This window comes from Anarrhichthys ocellatus, unplaced genomic scaffold (genome assembly GCF_004355925.1).
Source record: "Anarrhichthys ocellatus isolate YVR2014 unplaced genomic scaffold, GSC_Weel_1.0 scaffold134, whole genome shotgun sequence".
Lineage (NCBI taxonomy): Eukaryota > Metazoa > Chordata > Actinopteri > Perciformes > Anarhichadidae > Anarrhichthys > Anarrhichthys ocellatus.
The window spans coordinates 456,745-472,964 of NW_022280164.1; the positions used below are offsets into that span (position 1 = coordinate 456,745).

At 40.9% G+C, this 16,220-nt stretch overlaps 2 protein-coding genes across 5 annotated transcripts; both read right to left on the minus strand.

Moving 5' to 3' along the window:
- Window positions 1-389: 389 nt before the first annotated feature.
- LOC116399890 (leukocyte surface antigen CD53-like) lies at window positions 390-6,674 on the minus strand. Of its 3 annotated transcripts, none has more exons than XM_031877352.1 (7): window positions 5,523-6,674; window positions 3,655-3,843; window positions 2,660-2,734; window positions 2,291-2,401; window positions 2,070-2,177; window positions 1,743-1,826; window positions 390-847 (listed from the first exon to the last, which is right to left on the minus strand). In XM_031877352.1, exons 1-7 carry the CDS (start codon window positions 5,583-5,585, stop codon window positions 779-781), a joined length of 699 nt encoding a protein of 232 aa, XP_031733212.1. In that variant the 5' UTR covers window positions 5,586-6,674; the 3' UTR covers window positions 390-778. The 3 variants fall into 3 exon arrangements, with proteins under 3 accessions (XP_031733212.1, XP_031733211.1, XP_031733210.1); XM_031877351.1 differs by having other exon boundaries at window positions 756-1,826; window positions 5,523-5,619; window positions 6,166-6,674; XM_031877350.1 differs by having other exon boundaries at window positions 756-1,826.
- A 259-nt stretch (window positions 6,675-6,933) lies between these two features.
- Window positions 6,934-15,329, minus strand: LOC116399898 (VIP36-like protein). 2 transcript variants are annotated; one of them, XM_031877361.1, is made up of 9 exons: window positions 15,087-15,329; window positions 14,448-14,566; window positions 13,823-13,940; window positions 12,806-12,888; window positions 12,676-12,696; window positions 12,307-12,468; window positions 11,955-12,069; window positions 10,511-10,633; window positions 6,934-8,799 (listed from the first exon to the last, which is right to left on the minus strand). In XM_031877361.1, exons 1-9 carry the CDS (start codon window positions 15,289-15,291, stop codon window positions 8,657-8,659), a joined length of 1,089 nt encoding a protein of 362 aa, XP_031733221.1. In that variant the 5' UTR covers window positions 15,292-15,329; the 3' UTR covers window positions 6,934-8,656. The 2 variants fall into 2 exon arrangements, with proteins under 2 accessions (XP_031733221.1, XP_031733222.1); XM_031877362.1 differs by lacking the exon at window positions 12,676-12,696.
- Window positions 15,330-16,220: the final 891 nt, after the last annotated feature.

Consider the following 16,220-nt stretch of genomic DNA (forward strand, 5'->3'; position numbering starts at 1 on the left):
TTGCAAGCGCATATTTTAGGTTGATTTGATTTAGAGTGTTCGGAATTTCTTACAGGTAATATAAAACAGGGAAGCAGTTCTCTGCAACTACAAATTCAGCTCTGCCAAATAAACACCTTCGTACATTAAGGTAACCTGTCGCCCAAGCTTGGACTTAGAGACCAAAGACTGAACACAAAAAAAAAAACATCAGACAAATGGAAATAGCTGTATTTTAATCAGCATGCGCGCTGGAGTATTTACAAGTTTTTTTCCCCAGTAGCTCAAAACAAGTGAAAGCACATAATCAAAAATAGGAAAATATTGAAAACTCAAAAGTGAATGAGGTAAAATAATAATGAAAGATTTTTTTTTGGGTTGGGGGGGGGGGGTTCAATACCCATGTCGGATTTGGATTTGTCCAAGTCCAGTTCAAAATGTTTTGAAGTCCAACAAATTTGGAAGGGCAGGTGTCCAAAGTAGTGCATATCATCTAGTCTAGCACTTTGTGGGTTAGGAGAGGTCTTATTTATAATATTATATATCTACAAATGAAATGTCTCCAATTATGTTTATCAAATCACATTCAAAGCTCTGTCACCTCACAGGAAATTGTCAATAGTGATAATAAGCTGTCATCCTCAGCTTGTCCCTGGTCAAAGAACTACCGCTTTTTCTCCTGTTGGCTGGAAATGGCTTCTTTTTCTTCCCATTTGGTACTTGACACAGATTAATAAACAGCTGATACAGGGAAAATCAACCTGTTGACATAGAGAAAGTCAGTTTTATTGGCCCTGGTTCACTGGTAACCCAGTCCTTTTCGACTGAAGTGGCAAAAGAGAGGGACGGTGATGGACAGACAAATAAACTGAAAAGAAAGAAAACAAGAACAAAATAAAGTTAAACATCTATGAAATAATGATTTTCAAAGACACAAAATTAAAAGCTTCGATGAACCCTCTGTAGACTTCCTGCCTAGATCAAATAGCAGACGGACACAGTTAGAAACTAGCTGATGTGCACAATGGAGCATTTTGCAGCTAAAGAGACATATTTCCCAGGAGTTGCTGGAGACCAAAACAGCCTATTAGGGAGATTGTCTGTAAATATATATATACAGTATAATAATTACTTAGCCTGGGGAAGGGTGCAGTATTCCTAAGAAAAACAATCTGAAATTCATTAAGACTGAAAATGCCTGATTGTGCATCTCAAATGTAACAATGTAACACATTGTCAGGAATTATTTATATATTTTTAGACATTTCCCCTCACAATTTAGCTTTATTTTATATATTAGGGACACATGTAACATGTTTTATACTGAATACAAATATAATCCAATTAATCTTATTACCATATATTATGTATTTTGTAGATACAGATAATTTTGCCAAGTCCATCGCTATCTCCCTGTCAGCTTGATCTGGGCTGTTGAATACATTTACCATACATGTCAGAATTCATTGGTGACTTTGTGAAGTTGAGAGTTTATAATCTCAGAGAATATCCAAATTCTTTTCTCCTGACTGAGTTTTTGTTGGAGATTCACCACTTTAAATTTAGAGAATAGCCACGTTTTCTTCTCATGAATTTACAACTTAAATTAGTTTTTTTCTCTGAGCATTACCCCCCTCCCCAGGCAGGGTCATTTTTTTGTTTTTGTTTTCCATACAATGGCCCCATCGTTCATCGTAACAACTGAGCCAAGGGATTGAATTATCCCTTTGAGCCTCACAATGAGGAAAATAAGATGTACGTACCTGTAGGATAAACATCGTGACAACGCCTGCGCCTGTGCTACGATAGTTTCTGGAAAACCAGTCCTTCAGTTTCACGAGACAACCCTGAAAGACAAAATCTCTACGGTGATCCTTTATTCATACAGAGTGAATTAGCTGAGCATATGTGCACGTTTACAGCAAAGCAACTGTTTAGGGTTACAGCAAAAATAAAACATCGAGAATAGACAAGTCATGAAGAGAACAGAATAATGAACGGGATGGAGGGTCGAGTACAAAAGTCACAGACATATGGAGGACAATTATTAAAAAGAATGTTTGACGGCACGTTATTAATTCTCTTAATACCTCTTGCCAGTTTGTGTGAATTAGGGTGTTACAGGGGTCCTCCCTACAACAGGAGATTGGGATGTTACCCTTCCAGTCTGCCACACCATGAACTCCACAGCACCTAAACTGTACCAAAAAAAACACCCTACTTCAGTGGAATGTGCGGGGGAAAGTGAATAACTTATTACTAGCGATGGGGTTCATTTTAAGTTGATGAAGCAGAGTAGCAGATCATTTACCAGGTGCTGGACAGCATCGAAGTCATCTTTAATGGTCGTGTTGCTTTCTGGACCGGACTGTCTGTAGATCTCCAGGCTTCTCATCAGGTCTCTCTCAAAGTATGTGTCAATCTGCACGACAGACAAGGCAAGATACACTATCTGCAATATACTGCTGCCCGATGGACAGTAAAGACAACGGCCTCTAGTTTCATGGCAGCATGTGCTGGCGGAGAGACCAGCGGTGGTTGACCCTCTACCAGTCCATGTTCATTTGGAGAGTTTCACTTTGCAAAATTCTGAAATGTTCCCAATAGTGACATATCAATCAAATCAACACCTACAGTATAAATCAGCTTCTACAAATGGATTGTGCATAAAGTCTCCTACCTCTCTGCTGTAGACCAGGAACACACAGCCCATGGCTAACTCCACCAGCATCAGGATGAACAACAGGACGAAGAACTGGAGTCAGTGCAAATCAGATTCAAATATGAGTGAGTTTGCAGTAAGAGTCGGTACAGCCGAAAAATGCTGGATCGGGTATCGGTGAGTATGTGAGTCTATGCGCCGATCCTATATCACCTTATCATATCATGTATCAGCTCATTTATGCTACACAGGAGAAGCAACAACAACACGTGTCACTTGCTACGATAGACTGTATACAAGATGAATTTGAATTTGAAGCCTCGAGTTCGGCGTTTTGTCAGTTGCCATCTTGTTTTATTGGAACCAGAAGTGACCCAAGAAGTTGGAGCTAAGTACAACCAAACGCTGAACGAGACCAAAATGTTACAATTCATCTTCATGAACTGAAAACACACTGTGAAAGGGTTAAAATTCTAAAACGAAAACACAGACAACTCCCAGACCGGACAACCCCATGGTAGCCCCGCCCTAAAGCCCACATACACTATCTTATGGTCTATTTGACACTAAATGGACCATTATTTACTAAATGAACATCATGCTGTATTGAAGAAGACTTGAAACTAGAGATTGAGACCATAAACTCATGTTCACAATGTTTACTGAGGTAATATATCAAGAGAGAAGTAGAGTCATTTTCTCATAGACTTCTATACAATCAGACTTCTTTTTGCAACCAGAAGCGTCGCCCCCTGATGGACATTAGAGAGAGTGCAAGTTTTAAGACACTTAGTTTACAGTATACATTTTTTAATTGGATCGGTACTAGGTATCGGCAAAGGTTCAGGTATCGGGATGGCAAAAACGTTATTAGAAAATCTCTGGTTTGTATGATCTGTGCTTCAGTTTGCCACGTATGTGCATATAGGCTAATGTTTTTAGAATAATCAAACTAACATGAACAGCATAAACTAAACAGCCACCGTTACTATTTAATCCTGTCTCGTACTCACATTAATGAGCATGCAGCGGTTCTCCTTCATGCCTCCGAACACTCCCAGGTAACACACGCAGGTAACGATGGTGCCGGTGACCACCAGGGTGTTGGCGGGGAAGATGGGCCAGAAGGTGGTGACGAGGGAGGCGAACCTGGAGTGAATCACCTGGAACTCTCCTAAGGCCACCACAAAGGCGCCACACAGCTCCAACGCGCACAGGAGAGACACCTCACGTTAATATTCTCCATATGAAATGTGGTTCGACTGCACAGCATGCAGCCAGCATAACAATGAAACGTTCACACCTCCAGATTAAATCATTTTATTCCCACGAGACAACCTCTTTTAGACATTTTCTATTGGAAAATCACTCGACCAATGTCACACATTAAGTCAGGATCAAATCTACTAAATAACTTCATAATAATAGAAGATACATTTAATTGAATTACTGCCTTTAAAACTGCCTTCTTACCTCAAAGAGATTGTGCAATGTGGACAGTTGTATACAGAATGTACAGCCAACAGCAAAATATGCCTGTGTCTGATAATTCTTTGCATAGAAAACCTCTGGAATATTGATCCATTTTCATTGGTGGAAAGTACTCAAGTACTGTACTTCAGTACACATTTGAGGCACTTGTACTAATGTGTTTTCATTTTCTGCTACTTTATACTTCTACACTTAATTTCAGAGGGAAATATTGTACCAGTTACTCCTTTACATATACTTTACAGCTGTAGGTACTAAATACCTTTCACAAAAGATTCTAAATAAAAACATAAGCCTCTAAAATATATCATCAATATTAAACCTGTGGTTCAAAACCTTTATGGCTTTAGATCCCTAAAAATAATTCTTAGTTGTTAGCAGTTCCACCAAATATACGGCTCACATGTTTTTCATGAATAACTGTTTAAGACCTAAGAAGTACAACAACAAAACATTATTTTCTTCCTGTTGGGAACCACTAAACTATTTTTTGTTTATTTAGTTATCCATGCATTTGGATGAAGAACGGACCCCTACGTGCGATTCAGATCGGCACCTCGAAAATACGCTTGTTTGTGTTTAAAGAACTCAACGAGCTAGAAATGGTTCTAGTTATGCCCTCGAAAAGGCAAACCCATCTCCGTCATGGTTTTTGTACCTTTTTTTGTGTAAAATACCTGAACTATAAAAACCATGACTACACATTAAAAAAACAACCAATTCAATGAATCACTTATTTTTCTTTGATTTCTTTTTTTTGTTGCCATATACAGATATGCAAAAATTGCTGGGAAATATGTACATTGTCAACTATCGAGCCCCTATTTGCTGATGTGACGATATAATACACAGAGCAGAGTGAGCGGTCATAACTGCTTATAGTTAGGGCTGGCTCAGGTTTATGGTTAGGGCTGGCTCAGGTTTATGGTTGGGGCTGGCTCAGGTTTATGGTTGGGGCTGGCTCAGGTTTATGGTTGGGGCTGGCTCAGGTTTATGGTTAGGGCTGGCTCAGGTTTGCCTTAGTCCAGCCCCTAGATAAGCTGCTATAGGCCTAGAATGTGGGGTACCATTAATACTTTTATTCTATTATATCCACTGTTGCCATTATTTTTTCCATCATTATATGAATCATTTATATTTTATGAATTGAACTCCATTCTCTACACATGACATCTATTGCACTTCTGTGCATCCTGGGAGAGGGATCCCTCCTTTGTTGCTCTCCCAGGTTTTTTTCTATTCCGACGCGAGGGTCCTGAGACAGAGGATGTTGTATGTTGTACAGATTGTAAAGACCTCTGAGGCAAATTTGTGATTTATGCTATACAAATAAATTGAATTGATCTGGGACCCTTTGCAACTACCTTACACCACTGTTTAAACCACCTACCCAGCACAGGAAGTTGAGACTTATCACCATAGTTTTCAAGTAGTTCACACACGAGCGGTTCATCCTTCCCGACAGTCTTCCTCACAAAAAATCAAATCTGTAAGAGTCCACAAATTGGTCGATTAAAACTACTAGTTACAGTAACATACAGAATTACATATTTTAGAGCGAATGCTATCCTGCAATACTCGTCAAGGAAAACAAGTGATGTTGCTGCTCCTCGCGGTGGCGGAGTGTTTACAGGACACCACTGTTTGATATGGCAACACTGAGCCATCGGGCACAATGGACACCAGTGACCTATTCAGGCTCCAGTTAATCATTGTGACCTGCTCTTATCTCCACGTTAACCATTTGTTGCAAGTTTGTACCTAAACATCTGAGAACGGGTTTCATTAGGGCGGGTTAGCACAACCACCAGTGACATACATTTATTATAGGCTGTCAATGTATACTTTAATATTTTCTCTACATCACTACTTGTATAACAATAGGGATATTGTATATACCTTTATTACTGAATTTATTGAGTTTTTTTGTGTTGTTCTTCACAAATCAAGCTATTTTTTAAACAAACATGTACAGAGTTATTGTGTAATTAGTGGGATTGACTCATCCGTCATAACAAAAAAAGATTCATTACCTGAGTTGTTACCTTGAACTACACTGTATCCAGCAGTATTTCCAGTGGGAGATGCAGTGAGCGGTATGTTGGTCTTCCCGGTGTCATGTGACGACAGACAGGTATGAGGAGGAAGAGACATAGGTTGGAGGAGGAGGAGAGACGACGGAGGCTTCTGTCTACGCACTGGCTTTTAGAAATATGTAGATGATCGACTCTAAAGAGGAGGAGCCTCCGCGGTAACTAGGAGCTGCTGAGAGAGAAGTCTCTTCAGGAGGCATCATTGGCAGGTCTATAGAGTCAGACTGGCAGCCCCGGACACCGACACCTGTGGACTCCTCGCTCAAAAGAAAAGAAAGTGCACACAGACATGTGAGGACAATTATTCCTGTTTTTCATATTAATAGCTCCATAGTTTACTTTCGCACATCACAACCACTGTTCCCTCTTTATACCAGTTTCTAGTGCTTCTTTTCCTTTGTTCTCGAGAAAGAGAGATAAAGAAAGAGGGACAGAGAGAGAGAGAGATATAAAGAAAAAGAGAAAGAAAGAGAGATATAAAGAAAGAGAGAGAAAGAAAGAGACAGGGACACAGAGAGAAAGACAGACAGAAAGAGAGGGAGAGACAAAGACAGAGACTTGAAATAATAATCACAGCATGAAAGAAGCACCCTAAATATGAAACCACAAGTCTAAAGATCCTGGCTCATACTTTAATAATCTTGATTTTTAACATATAATAACAGCATTTATGAGAAAAACTAAATAAATACATTACTATACAAGTGAAACCAAATTAGAATGTTTTACTGAAAAGAGGAAAAGAAACAAAGAATGATCACAACGTAAGCTCTTCACTTCTACTTTTTCACAAAAGGGGTTTCGATCAGAACATTTTAACTGACTTAGTATTTAAATAATGAACTCACATGATGGTGAAATGATCGATTACAACAAGGAGCTTGACATACAGTAAAGAGAAGAGACAATTACAGGAAAAGAGAAACACCAGTAAACCTTTCAGGAGGACCACAGCGTCTCGACTCCAACTATGTCCATAAAATGAGATCTGCAACAGTAAGACAAAATCTCCCCAGTGGTTAACACTCATACAAATATTTCACTACAGCAGAGCTGTGATTGTGTTGGACTTTACTGAAAGTAAAAGTGGAGCGCTCTTTTGGGGCAATGGCCTACCCACTAATAACATTAGTTAATGAAATAATTAATGAGTTTTTGTTAAAAAAAAAAGAAAAAGAAATCTCACATCAGAGAGGCCCGTCATCAGAAAACACACCGCTAGAGGCTCCGGGCTACATTAGCCATCGGCTGCATCCAAGTTGCATTGTGGGTAATGTTGGCATATTGAACCAATATGTAACCGAGATGTTATGAGGTGGGGCCTGTCGGCACAGAGCAGACTCCTCTCTGTTGATTCTACACAGATGGAGGGCTCTAACACTCAGTGCCAGCTTGACTGCACAATGCTTATGGCTATTGTACAACAGTGCATGCTAGGGCTAAAGGCTAAGGTCACATGACCACAGATGAATTCATTAATGAAATAAGATGTTTTCTATCAACAGGTCTGGTTAAAATTCAGTGGCACAGAAAAAGTTTGGATTTTGTTAACATAACAAAAAAACTACTGCTAAGAGGCAACAACGTATCACAACTGAGAGCTGTGAGCTACTCCAGGAAGTAAATAAACCAAACAACTAGTGACGCCAAACAGGAAATAAAAGAGGAGCTCGAGTCTGCAGAACTGGAACGCAGTGAGAGCTCGTCTTTATTGGTTACAGCATAGAGCACCGCGTTTCTTTAGCCGTGCATTACAAACCGGCTGACAGGAATCCATCTTAGCTGATGGAAATGTTTACCTGGCTTATAAGATGCTCTCAAATACAGCGCAACTTTTTTTTCCAATACAGCAAGAAGTCTTCGACGAGCCACAGGTTGATTGGTCTTCACAGCTTCACAGAGAAATAAAGCTGCACAATGGCGGCACCGAGTGGCAGTAAAAGGTAACCACACGTTACGCAGCAGTACCACAACATCCATGACGTGACGTCAGTAAACTACACAGAGCATCTGGGATCTTTTTGAATAGACTCAGAGGCTTTTAGTCAGTCTCTTCCTGTTGGTGAATATTGGATATCTACAGTGTCTCAGTTAGTTCAGACCCACTGCTTTCAGTTGATAAGCGCATTTGAACATAAGAAATCACATTAAATCAGGTTTAGCTCATCTACCTTCCATTAAACAAACAAACACAAACACACACACACACACACACACACACACACACGAACGTTTCACATCTGGCTCACCTATTCATCTCGCCTGATTATGTTCTTATGGCTCTGGGCTTCAGACCCATAAGGTTGTTTGTTCGATTGTATGGTTCAGTAAAGCCACAGCAGTCTTTGCATTGCTTTGACGTATGTTGATTAGGAAACAACACATTCTAAAAAAAAAAAAATCATCTACACGCGATCGGGTCGCACTCTCGTCAATAGAAACGTTTGCGTTTGTTTTCCTTCCAGCGGCCGTAAACGCTCAGCCCCACCACGGCCAGCACACCCAGGCCCAGGACGGAGAAGAGGAGGGTGAAGAAGAACTGCACTCCGCTCATCTCTTCCTCCTGGACTTCCACTGCAAAGCAAGAGGAGGGGTCGTTACCAGACACATTGGAGGTCCCCAGCAGTGTTTACGTTACGCAACAACCGCTTCATGAAGAGGGATGTATTTTACACCAAGGCTCAGACAATAACATTTGGTTGTGTTATTCCGTGGGCATCATTGCTGAGAAAGAATCTACATATCTTGAGAGTGTCCGACTGGACAAAGGGCTAACTTCCTGTGGAAACACCGTTACCTGATTACAGACCGATGAAGAAGTGTTTTTGAATCCAAAGTTAAAGGAAGGCTGCACCGAATTTACACATGACGTTAGATGACCACAATGCAACCAGTCCTTCTCGGCTTTGTTGGGTTCTCATCCTCTGTGGGTTATTTAACGTATGTAATGAGTATGAGAATGTAAGTGCAGTGTTATTAGGGGTGTTCCCGACATATGATAAGGTTAAATATTGTCCGAAAAAATATTGCATAAATTATATAAAAGCCATTTGAAACCGTTAATCCCATTTTTCAGGAACCAAATCGTATTTGAAATCCGGTTGTCCGATTAGAAATGTGCCTCACAAGCCCATTGATAAAAACACCAGTGGGGACTGTGGACGAAGAAGTGACATGGTTTGGAATGGCTTCTACCGTTAGTATCTATACATACATTTGATTCAGTGAGTGGCTTTGTTGGCTCATAGCGTGCAAGGTTGCTAGGTTTAGTCTGTAGCTTACGTGCTAGCTGGCTAATTTCAGTTAGCTGAACCAGACGTACTGCTGAACTAACATGCTGTTTCAGAAAGAGGTGGACGTGGGTCACAAGAAGCTGATGAGTTCAGATCAAAGGCTCTCCCACAGCTGAGACTGCATATGTCATTATGTCATTTAAATGTGTACATTACTGAAATAATATTAAGGTTAACCGACTAGTATTACTGGTGCAGACAAGCGAGGGCAGCGCATTTAAACGACTAGACATCTTTAACTGTTATATATGTGTGTGTGTTTTATCATCAAATAAATTCAATCAATCAAATTGAGTTTAGTGGTGCTGGGAGCACTACTTCTGTGTGATGGATGCTGTGGTTCCAGGGGGAGCTTTCTAAAGTCTGAGCAAACACCCTCCTGATGTCAATCTTTAATCTCATGTTATTTGTCAGCGGCGTGTATTTCTGAGTAAATGATGCTTTCGATGTACGGGAGCAGAACAGTTAAACTTAATTCTTCCCTATGACTGGGATCCATACTTACAGATCTATCATCACAGTGCCCTAACACGGGCAACATCTGATCTTTAAAAGGACTGACACAAAGACACATTTGTAACTGAGCAACATTTATAGTTTTATGTCTTGAATAAGTCTTCTTTAAAACATGTAATCATTTACAAAGAAGGGGAAGCCTATTGAAAAATGCTACCCAGTTGCATTATGAGTAATGTTTGGACCCTTTCAGGGGATTCAAAAGTTATCTTAGCCTCTGCTTTGATTATTAATATTATATTGCACAGAAAAGATGAGGCAGTCAGACAACAACCACTATATCTTCACACATTAAAATCAAATCTGAGAATTATTTTTTTGAGCAGCAGCAGGAAGCTGCGAAGTCTACTAATATCAAACCCAATCTTGGTGGGAATTATGAGTGACGGTAATATTCAATTGCAACAGTGTTGAATCCTAAAGTAAGTCAATACTGTGAGAAAGAACTGATGACCTGAGGGCCATTAGGCATCTACCTTGGAACTGCTCCATGTTGTCAACTCTGGGGATGGTGACCTCCTCCTCTTCCTCCTCCTCCTCCTCAGGAGTCCTCTCTACGGTCAGCTGGTACAGCTTCATGGAGATGAGGTCATGGTTATCTAGAGCAAGGAGTAGAAGTGGGGGATTAAAACTGGAAGAAAGAATTCAGTGTTTCTTCAGTCATTTTAACACCAATGGTAAATGTTAAATTGACTTGTATAGCTTTCCAGTGTTCTGCTTTAACACTACATGTCATACACCCATTCCAGTGTTCTGCTTTAACACTACATGTCATACACCCATTCCAGTGTTCTGCTTTAACACTACATGTCATACACCCATTCCAGTGTTCTGCTTTAACACTACATGTCATTCACCCATTAATACACCTCAGGCACAGCCTACGAGAGCAATTTTGGGGTTAAGTGTCTTGCCCATCGACACAGACTGGAGGAGCCGGGGATCGAACCGCCGATCTCATGATTGAAAGTCTTGCATCTTATCTGCCAACTCCATGGAACTGTTGTGGCTGTTGTTAAAATTTACAAAACCCGCCTGAAGATGAAGCAACTGAAACAATTAAATGAGAGTCTATGGAGAAGAGCCGGTAGTTGTCGGACCCTGGTCAGAGCTGGCAGATGCTACGCTATGATTGGTCAGTCTGCGTTCGAGGGCGGGACATAGCGAAGGGTCTGTTTGTCAAAAGATATCATTCATCCATCCATCCATTTTCCTCCACTTATCCGGGGTCGGGTCGCGGTGGCAGCAGGCCAAGCAGGCTGACCCAGACCTCCCTCTCACCGGCAACATGTTCCAGCTCATTCTGGGGGATCCCGAGGCGTTCCCAGGCCAGCTGGGAGATGTAATCTCTCCAGCGTGTTCTGGGTCTTCCCCGGGGTCTCTTCCCAGTTGGACGTGCCTGGAAAACCTCCAGTGGGAGGCGTCCAGGAGGCATCCTAATTAGATGCACGAACCACCTCAGCTGACTCCTTTCGACGCGAAGGAGTAGCGGCTCGACACCAAGCTCCCTCCTGATGACCGAGCTCCTTACCCTATCTCTAAGGCTGAGCCCGGCCACCCTACGGAGGAAGCTCATTTCGGCCACTTGTAGCCGCGACCTTGTCCTTTCGGTCACGACCCAGAGTTCGTGACCATAGGTGAGGGTAGGAATGTAGACCGAGTGGTAAATTGAGAGCTTTGCCTTCCGGCTCAGCTCCCTCTTCACCAAGACGGTCCCGTGCAGCGCCTGCTTTACTGCTGCAGCCGCCTGTCGATCTCCCGCTCCATCTTACCCTCACTCGTGAACAAGACCCCGAGATACTTAAACTCCTTCGCTTTAAAAAGATATCAATGAAGTTGAATATTTACTTAACAGAATCAAAAAAAGAAGAGATTCCCTGGTGGTCGAGCAGCATTCAGATGATTCTTGAGATTCCATACCTGACAGGTCTCCGGTGGCCGAGGAGGCGCCGAAGAAGTATCCTGAAGGGAGCCGCAGTCCTGTGACGTCAGCGCAGTCTTTCCATTCCTGCTTGCCATCTACGTCCACCATGAGCTGAAGGAGGAGGAAGGCTCGGGATGAGTCACTGATGACTTCCTTTTTCATACTTTTTAATGATTAAATGGGAAGGTTTTTCCAACATTTAATACAATCATCATCATCCTGGGTTTTAAATCCTTCCTTGAAGCCTTTTCATCGTATAAGACACTCAGTGATTTTTACCCTTTCAGACATGACTAACATGATGTAAATGAACTGCATCAATCCCACCTTAACCGGAGGGTTTCATACCGTGAGTCTGTTTTTGGAGTATCTGACGAGGAGAAGCGTGTCGTAGACTGCGTTGCGCGTCATGGCCGCGCATCCTCCGAGCTCAGTGGTGCGCCCATCGTAATCGTGGTCGTAGGACAGAGTCCCGTTCCCCAGCATCACCGACACAAACGGGAATAGCCTCTGTGAGGAAGATGAGGGAGGTGAACACACAACGCCGTGGCTGCAACACAGACATGCCCATCTTCTGAACCATAATGTGCACCATTATGGTTATTTCTGTTTGTACCAGACAGCATGTGAATTTAAAATGCATGCAGGTGAAGAGACAGCACGGGATGGCGAAGGTATGAAGGTAATGGAAGAACATTCCCTGCTCATGGGACAAACCTGAGTTCCAGACTGTGTCTTCTGCACATTCGAGAGGGTTGTAGAGAGAGAAATATGACACGCTTTTGATATCATTTCACACTAACCATAAGAGGCTCACTCACGACTGAAGCTACCGACTGTCACTCACATCAAGGTTCTTATCAGCATTGGGGTACGTGTCCACGAATATTCCAAGTCCAGTGAACTGGTTCATGTTGCCAAACACAGGACCTGTGAAGACAGAGTGAGGGGCATCAGGGCGTTTCCTCACAACAAACAGCACAGAATGGTTGTAGTTTCACCACAAATACAAGGCTCATTTAGGCTTTAACAGTGTGTGCGTGTGGGATGTGTATTGGCATTAAACTGTTCGGTACAAGACATTCGGTTGAGTATGCGACATCTTTCTGGTACGCCCTGTCAAGCAAACAGCCGTTTATGTCCACTACTCGCCCATGCGGAACAGAAATTCTAGAGTGCGAGTTTTACCGGGAATGTTTTGGCAGCGCACCAGTTGTTGTCATGTAGCATGCTAGTTGGTTTAGCCCGGTTAATGAAGCGGTTTTAGTGACTTTGTAATTTGTATGTTTTTACGCCGCTCCGCCGCTCAAACACATCTCTTTTATTATTATTGTGACTTCTTTAAATTTGCGAATACATATAATTAATGAAACGTCATTTAAAAGCTGCTCTTTAGATTTACAGAACATTATTTTACAGAACAAACATTGCCAAAATAATTCAGACAAAGACTGTGATATGTGTAAATAGTATAATAATTATTCAACTATAGAAAGTTGTCTTCAAGCATTTTGGGCATTATCTATAGAAATAATAATAGTCCACAGTTATGTAAAATTACAATTTGTTTCTTTCTTAAACCCTCTCTGGAGTCTTTGTACAGGATATACAGAGATGAAATGCATAACTCGTATCATCCGACTTTGCAGAAGCACATTCCCCATAATGTTTCTTTATTGTTTGTGTATGTTTTGTTTATCATTTAAAAACTTAACAGCTTTGTTGAGCACAAACATGAGCCAGCTCCTAACACTAGGCTTTGTAAAATATGCTCATGGAGTACTGGGGTCTGTTGTTTTGTAGCACCGGTTCCTCGTCATTGTACGGGACGTGACAACTCCAGGGCGGTCCAGCTTCTACCTACCATTCTGCATGCGATCTTTGGTTAACCAGATAGCCATGCCGTCCCCATTCAAATTCTTCTTTCCCTGGCCGTGGATTTTAAAGTGAACCTGAAGCTCCCAATGCTGCACGGAGAGTGGCTGGAAAGCAACAGAATGAATGAAATGAAGACATTATTTTGAAGAGGTTATTTTGGTGCTATGTGTTATATGTAGTAAGTATTTGTGAACAGAATTGAGTAACAGACAGAACTTAAAACAGGCTGAACTAGTGTAATGTTATAGTGTCAGTAAATAAGGGGCCTGTATTATATTCATAAAATGCTTAAAATATATCTAACTTTCATATCAAGGTCATGTTATGTGGGCATGCTGATGTGTAATTTATGGACAATTTTAAAATAAATGTGTGAACTGATATCTTTTACTGCTTTTAAAGTCTACAGTACAGTCATATTTAGTCATTTTCTTAACATCTAAGACCATTTTATTATTTGGCTTTACCAACTTATTCATTACATTCACATTACTGAGAACAATTTATCAAAAACAAAAACACTTTGTGAAAGCACCAATGGTCAACCCTATAATAATGTTGCATTGGCGTTATTATGTAAAAACGAAAAAGATATTGGACAGTGGACTTACAATTCGACTCCACACTGCCCCCTGTCTGCTCTGCAGGTCTGGGGTCAGCCTCACGTAATCAGGTGTCACCATGGCAGTGCCCATCAGATACCACTGTGAAGAACCAGAGAGACCCAACCCTGCAAAACAGTAGAGTACCTGTGAGATACAGCATTCACGGTAGTATCTATACACTCTATGGGGATTCCAAGAGCAGCTGGTCTGTTAATGGACAACGAAACACTGGAAACACATAATTTCATTAATTTAATTAAATTGTACTTACTGGCAAAATACACATGAACTAAACTCAAACTACAGACTTTTGTTTAAACATTGGGTTATTATGGTAAATTCGGCATATGATTGGTACTACACAACCATCGTTGTGGGCCAATAGATCACGTATTTTGACATTAGCGCCCGAGGGGCAAACAGTTCGTCTTAGTTAAGCTAAATATTATCCTCTGCGGCTAAGGTAATGCCGCATTAGCTATCGAAGAATGTCGCTACGTGGAGTGAAATGCTCATTTACGACAGGAACTGCTAGTTAGTTAACTAATATTAGTTAACGTTAGCTAACTCCGTTTAGCTCAGTCACACTTGTTAGCTAAACGTCTGCGTTAACGTAAGCGCTAGCCTAGTTGACAGCAAACTTACCACGGTATGGCTTCACCAGAGAATATTCCCGCTTCAAAAAGTCTTCTATAAAGTCCTGTTCGTCTGCCAACGACTGGCTCGTCAAAATACAAACGGTAATAAACAAACATGTTGATTCACGGATGTTTTTCAGATGAAACATTGGACATAAAAACCACAAACTTCTGAATCCACCCAGATTTGTCTTGATTACAGTAGCAACCATCTTTACACTCCCACTTCCAACTAAACCAGTCACGTGGTTTCACGCAAGCGAGCAGGAAACAACTATACTTCCGGTTATTACTTTCCAAATTAAAACCACTCTCACGAACGCGTATCAATGCGTTTAAATAAAACAGAATAAACTATATTTTAAGACCACTCATGAAACAATTATCATATATTTTGCTGAAAAGTAGCAACACCACATGTAAGTATTTAGTCGGCTACATATCATCAGAGATAGAAGAATCAAGGTAAAAGTATTCACCTCTATCAGGATGTTATCAAAACTTGTATTATTGTTTCATTATAACTGATACCCAAACAAAGAATCAGAAATTAATATGTATTTGGCTTTAAACCTAAAGCAGTGCATCATGTTTTAAAGGGTATCATATGTAAAATATTAAAAATAAAAAAGCTGTGTGTGTGTGTGTAGTAAATTATTGGCGTTAAGTGTAGTGGAGTAGAATTATAATGTTTTTGCAATCCTTTCTTAAAACATTTTCACAACTATCCAGGTCAACCATGCAAATCCACCGTGAAAGTCCTGTCGACAGTACATTCCTGTTTGAAGCATTTCAGACTTGAAATGTAAATGCCATAAAAAATCAAAATAGCCCAGTCTTTACTGAAACATGGACACACATATTTAGTATAACTACAATAAATTCTCAGAACGCAAGGTATGGTGATGATTACCCAGGTCTAATGACTGATTATGAGCTAGACTGGAGGTGGTTATTTCTCCTGATCTCTGAGCTATTTGGTGGAAAACAGCTCCATCTTCTGGCAGTGGGGCCTCACGTTGACATTACTCACCTCAACATGCTGAAACCATACAATATTTTAAGGATATGACTATACATGATTTTAAACTGGGTTCATTATCACGTGTGGAGTAATGTATCTGAGTAATGTGTATGCTTG

What these genes read in the sequence shown, in the direction of transcription:
- LOC116399898 (XM_031877361.1), bottom strand. Translation starts at nt 15,291, where the DNA reads ATGGTTGCTACTGTAATCAAGACAAATCTGGGTGGATTCAGAAGTTTG. An exon ending in CAAAGATCGCATGCAGAATG is followed by an intron (nt 12,889 to 13,822) that starts GTAGGTAGAAGC and finishes CTGTCTTCACAG; the next exon opens with GTCCTGTGTTTGGCAACATG. An exon ending in CAACATGGAGCAGTTCCAAG is followed by an intron (nt 8,800 to 10,510) that starts GTAGATGCCTAA and finishes CTTGCTTTGCAG; the next exon opens with TGGAAGTCCAGGAGGAAGAG.
- LOC116399890 (XM_031877351.1), bottom strand. Translation starts at nt 5,585, where the DNA reads ATGAACCGCTCGTGTGTGAACTACTTGAAAACTATGGTGATAAGTCTC. An exon ending in GTCTCAACTTCCTGTGCTGG is followed by an intron (nt 3,844 to 5,522) that starts GTAGGTGGTTTA and finishes TGCGCGTTGGAG; the next exon opens with CTGTGTGGCGCCTTTGTGGT. An exon ending in TCCTGGTCTACAGCAGAGAG is followed by an intron (nt 2,402 to 2,659) that starts GTAGGAGACTTT and finishes TCTGTCGTGCAG; the next exon opens with ATTGACACATACTTTGAGAG.